This window comes from Nannobrachium achirus (genome assembly GCF_963921795.1).
Source record: "Nannobrachium achirus genome assembly, chromosome: 11".
Taxonomy (NCBI): domain Eukaryota; kingdom Metazoa; phylum Chordata; class Actinopteri; order Myctophiformes; family Myctophidae; genus Nannobrachium; species Nannobrachium achirus.
The window spans coordinates 5,640,937-5,653,650 of record NC_137820.1 but is presented as its reverse complement, the minus strand read 5'-3'; the positions used below and the strand labels follow the sequence as shown (position 1 = coordinate 5,653,650).

Sequence of the window (12,714 nt, the reverse complement as noted above, 5' to 3'; positions counted from 1 at the left end):
TACCACCATGATAAGTGGAAGTGCACCAGCAAGCACAGCATCTCAGTAAAGGACTCTCTCTCTCTCTCTCTCTCTCTCTCTCTCTCTCTCTCTCTCTCTCTCTCTCTCTCTCTCTCTCTCTCTCTCTCTCTCTCTCTCTCTCTCTCTCTCTCTCTCTCTCTCTCTCTCTCTCTCTCTCGTACCGGCTGCACTTAAGCTGTACAACGAGACACATAACGGACGATTGAAAAGGTCTTCCTTCCTAACTTAGACTGACGGAACTATTGCTGTATTGACTTTGACCCCTAAGGACCTTCCAGGGAGAGTGCTCATGTGCGTCTTGCGGTGACACGCTTCCTAGTTTCTTCTTCTCTGAGCTGTTTTGTTTTTTTGTTTTTTTTTCGCACAGAGATTAGGTTGTGTTGGTAGTTTCTGAGTATTTTGCTTTGTTTAACAATGACAGTGAGATACTTGTTGCACTAACTAGCATTGACTGTTACGGTCTCTTTTTGTAAGACACTTTATGTATATATATTTATATATTATTCGCCCCCTCTATTGATGCACCTTCTCTTTATTGGTACTGTACTGCTCTTATTTTTTTTTTTCCTCTTATCTATCTTTTTTTCTTACTTCTCTGTAACTTTGTAAATAACTGTATACTGCTGTGCTACAACTGGACAACTGAATTTCCCCCTTGGGATAATAAAGGTATCTATCTATCTATCTATCTATCTATCTCTGCATCTCCCACCTCCATAAGTGTGATTTCACAACAGCAAGGCCTGCTGATCCACCAGTTGTTGACACATCCCCCAGGCAGGCAGGCATGGCGTGGCGTTCGTGCCCGCTCCTGGCTGGTGATGATGCCAACCAGAGCTGGCACACAATTAAAATAATTTAATTAAAGGACAACTTTGTTTTTTTTTTACAACAAGGATTCATATTTTAGATTGAAATTAGAGAAAAGAAAAGATGAGTGTTAAAATGTTTTCATTCACTTCTTTTCTATCGTTTTAGGCCAATTTAGAGAGTTTGAGTTCAGTGGTTGGGGGCATGCGTGCCAAGTGGCTAAATGTGTATTTTTTACACACAATAAGCCTCCAACATGCACTGACTTGTTGGGGGCTTGTAGTGTTGCTGTAAATAATAAAGAATTTGTCTACTCATTGTGTCTAAAAATACATATTTAGCCTAAAAAGAACATTGATAGTAGAAATAGCAGATCCACAAGCTCACAACGCGTCACACGTAGATCTGCTATTTCCGCTATTGTTTGAAGAGAAATTAACATTTTTCAACATGGAAACGATTATGATAATTATGACAAAATAATTGCGATTAGACGATTATGTAATAATTGTGACAGGCCTATACATCATCAGAGTAGACCAGTGGTCCTCAACCTTTTCAGGCCGCAGCCCCCAAAATAATTATATTTTAAACCACTTACTGCCAGGGGCCATAAGGTGCCACTAGAGTGCCAGACATTTCTCCATAGGCCTTCGCTCTAACTTCCGTCTACACAGGCAGAAGTGGCTTAGGCTTTCACTGCAAACACTGTTATGAATGAAGACCGGAGGAAGTGAGCTAACAGTTAGCTATTGGCTTCTTTATTTTTTAGAAGCCCGATCTGAAGCTATTTAGCCGCAAAAAAACTTTGTCGCTGCCCTGGGAACACAGTTCAGATAAAAAGGTCTCTAAAGATGTGAGTTTGTATTGGAGTCGGCGGCGCGGTGCGGCAGCGTTACCCAATTACGGGCCGATGTAAACAGAATCGCGGCCCGGGGCTTCGTTGAGGCCTCCGATTAATTAATTCATTTTATTAAAAATCCCGGACTAGATCGGGATCGGCACCACGGAATACGTTGCGCCGCCGACAGAATAGATTGAGTTTTTTTGGGGGGGCTCTAAACTTTATTCTAAACCATTTTCAATGGAATAAATGTATTTTTAAAGCGAACGTTTGTATAACTAAAATGTTGCTTCTGGGTGGTCCCTGGAACTAAATATTTTGAGAAGGGGGTCCATGGCCAAATACATATCATTTTGGGGGTCTTTCACATGAAAAAGTTTGAGAACCACTGACATAGTAGTCTCTCAAGAACAGACTAACTGAGCGCCAGTTAAGTGAAAAGGACCTTTTCTTTGACGATGGCTGGCCAGATTGCTGACATAGAAACATAGGTTTTTCAAAAAACCTTTAAGGAGGATTCAAAAGACACTTATAGAATCGGGTCAAAATTCTAATTTTCACAATTTTTCAAAAATAGCAGATCTACAAGCTCGCAGTGCGGCACTCGGTGCATTAAATAATGATACACAATAATGTGTACCCGTACAGAGTGAGTGAGTCAGTCAGTCAGTCAGTCAGTCAGTCAGTCAGTCAGTCAGTCAGTCAGTGAGTGGGTCGGTCAGAAGTTCTCTCCATTCCACGTATTGCGTAACATACTAAAGCTTATATGATTACGAGAGGACTCCACAGCTGTGAACACAACCCCACACTGCGAGAGAGATTAGATTAGGACTCATAACACCAGTAATATTAACCACTGCACTGCTCACAATATGATGTTATACAGACTACAATCTTGTACTTTTTTATTAAGGACTATAGGCTATTAGGTCTTAACTAGAGATGTTACCGATCAATCGGCAATGGATCGGACTGGGCCGATCAAAGTGTGATCGGCGATAATCGGTGGTTTAGATCAAAAGGTAAATTCACCGATCCGATCCGATCGGTGCATCCGATCAACCAGCCGTTCAGTATGCCCACTTGAGGCCATTTTGGGGTATTGATTTCCACAGTGCTGAAGGAATAATTAGTTACTGCTATGATAATAAATACATAGTAATGCTGGTAAATAACTATAAGGCAAATATATAAATGAATTCATGAGTGAATTAATTAATTAAAGTTAAAACATTAACATTTAGAAAATATAAATAATATATAAATAATAACTTGATCGGATCGGTGATTGATCGGTATCGGGTGATCAAACTTTTGTGATCGGTGCTCGGTGATCGGTTCCAAAAAACCTGATCGGACCATCCCTAGTCTTAACCATAATGCTGTTATTACATATTAATGTTTTTATATATATATATATATTCAAAATACAACATTTGGCATCTAGTTAACACTTACGTTGCAATCATTTTTTCTCCTTAAAAATCCAAGATGCCATGGTCTCCATAGACTTCCATGTAATTTATAGTGCACGGATCGTGCACGCCCATGCCTAGATCATGCACCACGTGTGTGCAGGCTGTTCACAGCTTTCAAAAAAAAAGAATCCGCTTGGAAAATCCGTTCGGGCATTCATGATCTAGCAGCCATTATGTTTTCTTCAGATGTAAACAAACATGGCTGCCATGTTTGAAAGAATGGGTTGGTATGGGGGGTTAAACATGCAATTTCACGATCGTGATCATGCCTAATACATTTCTGGAGGTCCAAAAAAAAATTAAAAAAAAAAAAAAAAAAAAAAATTAAAGAAAAAAAAAACTCTGGGTTGGCACAGGGGTGGTACCAATACAAACTCTGGAAACTCTGGGTTGGCACCAGATGTGTTAAGACACTAGACTAGAGGTTCTCCGAAGAGAATACAACATTTGGCATCTAGTTAAGACACTTGGTTCTCAGCCATTGGGTTTCATTTGTAGCCTACACTCTACGAGTTAAATTAAGACTTCACAGTGTAGGGTGATTGGGACCTCACTGTCCCAGAGATATGACAAAAAAGGTATTAAATGGCCATCCATTCATGATTAATTGAATACACAGGACCACAATGGCCAGGCCACAAGTAGGCCTGTCAAAATTATTACATAATCTTCTAATCGCAATTATTTTCCATGTTGAAACATGTTCACATTATTTCCAAACATTTTCAAAAATTGTGGAAATAGCAGATCTACAAGCTCACAACGCATCACGATGCGATGCGTTGTGAGCTTGTAGATCATCTATTTCCACTATCAATGTTCTTCTCATTTCTTTGCATATTTAGGTTAAGTGTCATATCTGCCATGTGCAACTTCAAAGCCTAAAAGCCAAACAGAAATGTAATTGTCAACTACAAAAAACACAATTAAATCGTTAATCGCAATTATTTGAGTGACGATTAATCGTCATGTAAAATGTCATAATCGTGACAGCCCTAGAAACAAGCCCTCTGGGCTTTTTGTGTCATCCTTTTAGCATCATCGTATTATCGTACTACTCTACCATTTATTTTGCAAACTATCAAAACCTAACTCATATCAAACTGGGGGTCCCTGAAATAAAAAAAAAAAGGTTGAGAATAATTGGTCAAAACAATATGGCTTCTGACAGCAGCTACCAGCCTTGAAGACCAAGTATTTTAACCGGTTTGCAGGGGTCGTCGCCATACTGGCTTGCGGTGGACATTTGTGTCACAATAACATTTTAGCCACGGACTTAGAAACAAAGAACTAGCCCTAAATGACCATTACAGGTCTGTAACCCCCATAAGAGTTATTATGGGGGTCTTCGAAAATAAAACGTTTGAGAACCACTAATACTAGTGGACATTACACAGTGCCATAGTGTCACAGTAAATCAGTGTCATACATATTATGAATAAAACCTGGGAACTGAGATTCAGTGCTATAATAGCCCAGGGGTTTTCAAAGTGGGTGACGGGGCACCCTGGGGTGCCGTGATGCCAGTCCAGGGGTGCCGCGAGATAATTTGATAATATTTTGAATTCATCAATATCACTTCACTAGGCTTAGTAAAACAGACCTGATTTGCACTGTACTTGATGAGTTATGTTTCTATCTATGACAACACTCTTCACCAAAAATAGCCGATCTACAAGCTCACAACGTGTCACGTTGTGACGCGTTGTGAGCTTGTAGATCGGTCACGTTGTAGATCGGTCACGTTGTAGATCGGTCACGTTGTGACGCGTTGTGAGCTTGTAGATCGGTCACGTTGTAGATCGGTCACGTTGTGACGCGTTGTGAGCTTGTAGATCGGCTATTTTTGGTGAACCTTCCCCCCAGAATAGGCATGCTGGGGTTCAAGTGGTTACACGTCAAGTATAACGTTAATTTTAGTCTGTTCTGGTGGAAACGGATATTTCTCCAATAGGATGCTATAGCCTTATGATCAGAATAAGAACATTCTAATCAATAGGTGTGTAAAATCTAAATCTAAAATGTCGCCACCATCAGGCTGATTTTTTCAAACACATTTTTGGACACTGCTCCTACAGATTTTGCCCTAAAATCACGCACATCGGTATACAGTATGTCTACACTCATCTCATCAACATGGATCTGTCCCATATAGCGTCACCATCAGGCCGATTTTTTCAAACACATTTTTGGACACTGCTCCTACACATTTTGGCCTAAAATCACACTGTGACCAGACGGTCGCTTATCTCCCGATTAGGGAGTCTTACTGGTAATAATAATTACCCCTGCCCAGTTAGATATCCTTCAATGAAGTATTATGTACAATGATGGTGGTGACATTACCAAGAGCACTCTTATATACAATGTACCAAACTCTGCTGATATCATCACCAGGAATGCTGGTCCCTCATTGGCTGTATGTGTCACCTACATACATTCCCAGATTCCCAGCCGTATCAGGGCTACGGTCTTCAAAAAACTCTGTCACCTACTGTACATACTAGCCTCGCGTAGCCAGGCTTACTCATCTGCCAAGAGAAAAGCCTGGTGTTTTGATGATGATGGAGACCACAGACAGCCAGACAGCCAGACAGACATGCTGCTGTGTGTGGTGTGGTGTGGTGTGGTGTGGTGTGGTGTGGTGTGGTGTGGTGTGGTGTGGTGTGGTGTGGTGTGGGTTGTGTTGGGTGCCTCGTAATAAACATGGTAGACCTATATAAAACTTAGCCTTCAAACTCTGCGCTGAGCTTGAGTCTGACATTGTCCCATTGACAAGAGATTTCAAAGGGGAGGGGATTTGAAATTTGAAATTCCCAATCACAAGAGATCTGGTGGGAGGGGTTGTGTTTGACTTGTGTGTACACAACAACATTCCCCCCTCCCCCTCCCCTATATGACAGGCATCAGACAGGTCGTTGTCTTTGATGCTAACGAGGTGTGCACAACCCCCTTTGAAGTTCAAAGGGAGCAATTAAGAGCTTTGGCTGAGCTCCCCCCTCCACTGTTTCTGTTGATTTTCAAGAGGCTCCGACTCTCATTGGCTTGGTTCTGCCTAAACCAGAGAAACTTTAGCGTCATATGACAAGTTACACCAGACCAAGAGAACCAGTCCGCTCAGAGAGTGGGCGGGTCTATGGTCTGGAGCCAGGCAAATATAAAACTCACTCCGCATAGCCGTTGCTGTGCTCATATAAACCAGTTTGACATCCAATTCATACAAATCAAGCGCAATAATGAATAGATAGATGCTTGATGGTTATGAGGATGGTCCAGACAGACAGACAGACAGACAGACAGACAGACAGACAGACAGACAGACAGACAGACAAGACATAGAACAGTGGTTCTCAACCAGTGGTCCGGGGACCACCAGTGGCCCTTGAGGGGGTTCCAGGTGGTCCCCCGCTAAATGATGGAGAGTTGGTCACCAAATGGACCCTTATAGATCTTTAACTCTTGAAACCAAATGGACCCTTGCGGATGCCCACATCAATACAGCATGGAATTGTGGACAAAATCTTACCCATCAACAACAAAATATTAAATTTTTTGGGTCTGAGAGAATAAATACATTTCATCAAATGGTGCTCCATGGCTCAAATCAATGCCAAATAAATAATGGACCTTGATGATGTTAAAAGGGATGAAAATCACTAGACAAAGAGGAGGTTCACTGAAGTAATGTACGTGTTGGATCATAAATAACAAGAACTGCACTCTGTCAAGATGCCAACTTGCGCCTCACAGCAGGCCACACATGGCCTACTTGTGCACAAGCAGAGCACGCCACGAGGTGATCCGAACCTCCCCACCCGGCTTCGAACCCGGGTCTGCAAAATGCATCATCATTGTGCTGAAATCCTAAAATATCTCAAAACACAGATTGAACACATAACTCAGGATTGTGTTGATCGTGTCCCAAACAACAATAAAATAAGATCTGGTTGTCCCAGAGGTGAACTGGCCCTTTAACCATTACTCCAAAGTGATATCCCTATGGAACGAGGGCAGATACTAGACTTTTGTGGCTTCAGGCTGGGGCTGCGACTCTCTCCGTCACACTCACCCCCCTTTGACCCCCTCCTACGGGGAAGCCCGGATCCGGGTCACGGCACCAATGTAACGGAGGTGATCCGAACCTACCCACCCGGCTTCGAACCCGTCACAGTGTGGTGTATTCCCTGCTGGCGAAAAAAAACTGCTCTACTTCTCCTGACCCTTCGATTGTGCTCGTAATAAACAATATCCAAACAAAAACATGGATTCTGACAAAGTTTCACCTATTAAGAGTGAGTTAAGAGCTACAATCTGTTTCGGTTTGTTTCGCTGGGGGATGTAAACAGACCTACACTGTGAGACGTAGCTTCTCTTAACCGCAGCACTACCACCACTTCAGTTATGCTGCAGCCCACAGCGGATATTGTGGCCAGGGTGCCTCTGTGGATAGCTTTAAAGCACAGCTCAAGACCTATTTCTTTACTCTTGCTTTTAGCTGAATTTTTTAATCTCTTTGATGCTATTGTGCATATCATGCACCATACCCAGACGATGACAGTACTTGCGCGCTCTGCATGACAAGTAATAAACACGGTATAACAACACACAAAAGGACTCACTCTGCGTAGCCGGTGCTCCAGGGCAGCCTCCTCTTGGTCTCCTTGAGGATGAGGATGGGTCTGGCCACATGGTCCGCGCTGCACTCCACCTCGTCCGCGGACAGGCCCAGGAAGTCCGGCCTGGTGGAGGGGAGGGATGGGACCATATGAAAATATGGTCATATCACGATTGTTGTGACAAAAGAAATCGCGATTTACGATATTATCACGATAATCAAAATCCATTATCCTGGGGGGCGGAACATTTGCCAAAAAAATTGCAGATCTACAAGCTCACAACGCGTCGCGCTGCGACGCGTTGTGAGCTTGTAGATCTGCTATTTTTTTTGGCAATGACATTTGATAGAGTGTGAAAAAAAGACTGTATCAAGCATGTATATTATGAATACCTTTTACCAACTCTAGAGGGTTTAAGTGGTACCGGATATGCAGCTCATCAAATAAAAGGTGAATTGATCCCAGTGCATGACGGAGGACGATATCACGATAAATTAAATCTCCACAATATGATTATCGTGAGTGTTTTTTATCATGATAAACGATAATATCGCGTATCGTCCCATCCCTAGTATACCATCACCATATGTGTCAAAGATGTATCACGATACGCAATCTTATCATGATTCTTTTTTTCCATGTTGATTGTTATGGTTATTACAAGGTAACAAAAACTAAAAGAAAAAGGAGTAACAGACCATTTAGATCAGTAAGACTCCCTAATCGGGAGATAAGCGACCGCCAGGTCGCATACACAAACTTTAGAAGGCAATCGTAGCCAATCAGGAGGGAATATGGGAAATGGGACAGATCCATGTTGATGACATGACTTTAGAGATAATGTGATTTTAGGCCAAAATCTGTAGGAGCAGTGTCCAAAAATAAGTGGGGTCCAGGGGGGGAAATCTCGCTTTTGCGAACGCCCATCATTTCGACCGGAGGGTTAGCGACTCACTCCACGGAGGTTAAGTTAGGGTGAGGGTTAGAGTCGGGTGTCGAAAAGATGAGATGTAGTAACTAGGGATGGCCAACGGTCAACCGTTACCGTTAAACCGATAAGAAATTGGTTACCGGTAAGCACTAACGGTCAATTTTGACCGATAAAAAAGAAAAGAAAAAGGAAATCAACCCATGTGTCACACCAAAAGCCCCGTACACCAATATCTACGCAACATCAAGTCATCAACCAATGACAACCATGCAACTATACGCGCTGTGGTCACACATTTCTGGGACACAAATGTCTGTGTAACATCCATGCATTCACGCAACTGCGAGTCTGCGACGCGAGTCGTACACGCTGACTTGTTCAACAAATGCTCTGTCGTCGATTGGATTTTACAAAACAGACCCCGTCACATTGAATCCCGTTTAAGAAGAGCTTAAACACAACTTTCTAATGTTACATGTTGATGACGTGAGGAACGCTAAAGTCGTCTTGGTTACAGAGTAGGATATGCGAAAATAACAAAGCTGAGCTCAGAGTCGCAAATTCAATGATCGCTGCTTCAGCACACACAAAACACGGACGAGAGAGAAGAAAATTAATGAAATGGACATCACGTTTAGCCGATTCAACCATTCCAAAAGTCATACGATTGAAAGTTATTGCTCTACATACGAGCATCTCGCTGAGGCTGTTTTGTTAGGCGATAGCCAGGGAGTGCACAGAATGTTAGAGAGGGATGGGCTGAATGGCATTTTGGTGGACAATTCTGTTGATAAAAGTTAAGGGCTCCAGCCCCCTTTGCTGTATGTGCGCACGTGCCTGGCGAAAGCGCATCACATTACAGACTGATCATTTCAATGCCACCGTTTCTTTGCAAAAACACATTTCTTTTAGAAAACATTTGTATACTTGTTTCTCCTAGTTTTATTGTTTGTAATGTGTAAATATGGCACTTTATTATGGGGAAAAACGGGTGTATTTTCCTTTTTTAAATCGCTAAAATAGCGCATTTCCTTAACGCATTTTTGAAGACATTTCCTTAACGGTTAACGGTTAATTAACTGATAAGGCCTTTCAGTTATCGGTTAAGAAAAAATCTCCATTTGGCCATCCCTAGTAGTAACAGCGACACGCTCCCGGGTCCAGGGACTCTCTGGGTTCCTTTTGGGAGGTCTAAATTGACTCTTACAAGTATGTAACTCTGACAGTATACAAATGAAACCAAATCCATTTGGTTTCATTTGTACACAGTCAAGAGTTAAGTGGAGACCTTGACACTATTCATTTGAGAACTACTCATTTAGACCAAGATGCAGGTTTAAATGAATCTCTGTATTAACAACTCAACAGGATTTTCATTGTATCACGATATATATATATATACGATATCTCTGAAAAAGGCATATCGTGGAGACATTGCATCGTCTCAACGATATTTATCACCCTATCGCCCAGCCCTATACCTGGTGTAGGGGAACTTGAGCGGCAGCTCCGAGCCGATGTGCCCGTCGCCCCCGCCGCCGGTCATCATGCCACCCATCAGGCTGGCCACGGCCGACTTCACCCGCGTCAGCATGGTGGCGGTGGTGGTGGGGGTCCTCCTGCCGGTGGGGCTGGCACCATCATGACATTTTAACCCATTTAGAACGGGCACACATTTTGTGTATCATTATTTTATGCTTTAACTATTGAAAAATAGCAGATATACAAGCTCATAGCACGGCACCGAGTGCCGCGCTGCGAGCTTGTAGATCTGCTATTTTTGAAAAATCGTGAAAATTAGAATTTTTACCCGATTCTATAAGTGTCTTTTGAATCCTTCTAAGGTTTTTTGAAAAACCTACGTTTCTATGTCAGCAATCTGGCCAGCCATCGTCAAAGAAAAGGTCCTTTTCACTTAACTGGAGCTCAGTTAGTCTGTCATAGTAGTCTTGAGAGACTACTATGTCAGTGGTTCTCAAACCTTTTCATGTGAAGGACCCCCAAACTGATATTTATTTGGCCACGGACCCCCATCTCAAAATATCTAGTCCCAGGGACCCCCCAGAAGCAAAGTTTGAGTTACAAACGTTTGCTTTAAAAATACATATATTCAAAGATTTGCACACATTTTCACGACTTTTTCAAAAATAGCAGATCTACAAGCTTGTATATCTGCTATTTTTCAATAGTTAAAGCATTCAATAATTCTAGGCCTGAATGGGTTAACATGACGATTCATTTAATTGTCACTCAAATAATCGCAATTTAGGGCATTTAGCAGACGCTCTTAATCCAGAGAGACTTACAATAAGCAAAGTAATACATCAATACAATAAGCAGGTCATACATCAATGCAGCAACATCAATACATCAAATGCATAGAATTATCAATCTAGACAAAATAACGTAGGTAAACGGAGCAATCAGTAAAAAGCTTTATAAAAACGATTAACGATTTAATTGTGTGTTTTGCCTGACAGTTACATTTCTGCTTTAAAGTTGGCAGATATGACAAATGACCTAAATATTTGATAACATTATACTTAAAGAAAAGAACACTGATAGTGGAAATAGACGATCTACAAGCTCACAATGCATCGCAACACCTTGTGAGCTTGTAGATCTGCTATTTCCACTATTTTTGAACATTTTTGAACATAACGATTATGACAAAATAATTGAGATTATGTCTAGGGCTGTTACGATAATGACATTTTACATGACGATTACTTGTCACTCAAATAATCGCAATCAACTATTATTTCCACTATTCTGTTTACATATAATTGCAATTGCGAGTCAGTTTGAGTCTTTCGTGTGACTTTCGTACATCCTAATAATATATAGACGTCGTTTGAACTTTGTAGCTATAATAGCCTGTTTGTTGGTGTAATGTATTATTCTTTAGCCCCTTTTCGACTGCAGCTTTAGCGCCACACTACACTGCACCACATAAAAATATCTACATTTTCCATTACACTACTAAAGTAGCCCTATTGGAAACAAAGAAATTGACCCTTTTAACTGTGATTATAATACAATATAATTTTGTATTATAACTATCCTACTTATAATGCACTATAATGGATTATAACTGTGATTATACACTATAAAGTATACTATGACAATTATAATACACTATAATAGATGATAACAGTGACTGTAACACAATAGAATCTATTATGTATTACAACAATATCCTGGTGTTCTAAATGAGAAGTCAGTGAGTGATCAGTCATCATGAAGTGTTTGGCCCTGTTGGGCCTAACTACCACTTTCACACCACTCTACCCAGGTCCTTGTAGTGGGGAAAACCTGGCACAACTTCAAGTGGGCAGTGTGTTGTGTTGTGTTGTGGTGTGGTGTGGTGTGGTGTGGTGTGGTGTTGGGCCATGCCAGTGGAAAAGGGGCTTTAGTTATGCTAAAAACGACAAGTGCAACCAGATTAATAATGACTGTGTCATTTCTAGTTCAACATATAATCACTATTACACGACCCTATACAGTATGTAATGTATGTAATAATCCCAACAGACTGGCCTACCCGGTGTTCCTCCTGGTGCTTCCCTATAGCTGCCGCAGCGTGAGTCCGTGGTCCGCGTCCTCTGCTGCTTCAGTGTCCTCCTGTCCTCCTGGCTATCCTCCACCTTCTCCAGTCCTCCACCTTCTCTTCCACCACCCAAAGGTGGTGCTGCTGCTGCTGCTGCTGCTGCTGCCGTCGTCGTCGCGTCGCGGTGCGGAGGAGAGCGGCGTCTGGAGGAGAGAGCTTGACGCTGACGGATAATAATAACAGCAATATGAGTGTAATTCATTCAGTTCCTCCTCTACGGCTCAGTCAGTGGATGATGATGATGATGATGATGATGGAAGCTGAAATGCGGAAACAAATGTCAACACACTATAGAGGTGGGACGTTCGAGAACGAATCGAGTCATTTGAACGGCTCTTTGAAATGAACGATATGTGATCCGGTTCGCAGAAGCTGGGAGGCCGTCCCTTTCTAATGAACATTTT

The 12,714-nt window shown here is 41.9% G+C and overlaps 1 protein-coding gene across 1 annotated transcript in view; it reads right to left on the bottom strand.

Annotated features, from left to right (window-relative positions):
• The window catches only part of ppm1h (protein phosphatase, Mg2+/Mn2+ dependent, 1H), a 101,069-nt gene extending 88,722 nt beyond the window's left edge, over window positions 1-12,347 (bottom strand). The window contains exons 1-3 of the mRNA XM_080737430.1: window positions 12,245-12,347; window positions 10,182-10,331; window positions 7,773-7,892 (exon numbers count right to left, since the gene is read on the bottom strand). Of these exons, the coding sequence (XP_080593556.1) occupies window positions 7,773-7,892; window positions 10,182-10,294 (233 nt within the window). The 5' untranslated portion in view covers window positions 10,295-10,331; window positions 12,245-12,347. The remainder of the gene's footprint in view (window positions 1-7,772; window positions 7,893-10,181; window positions 10,332-12,244) is intronic.
• Between the last annotated feature and the right edge of the window lie 367 nt (window positions 12,348-12,714).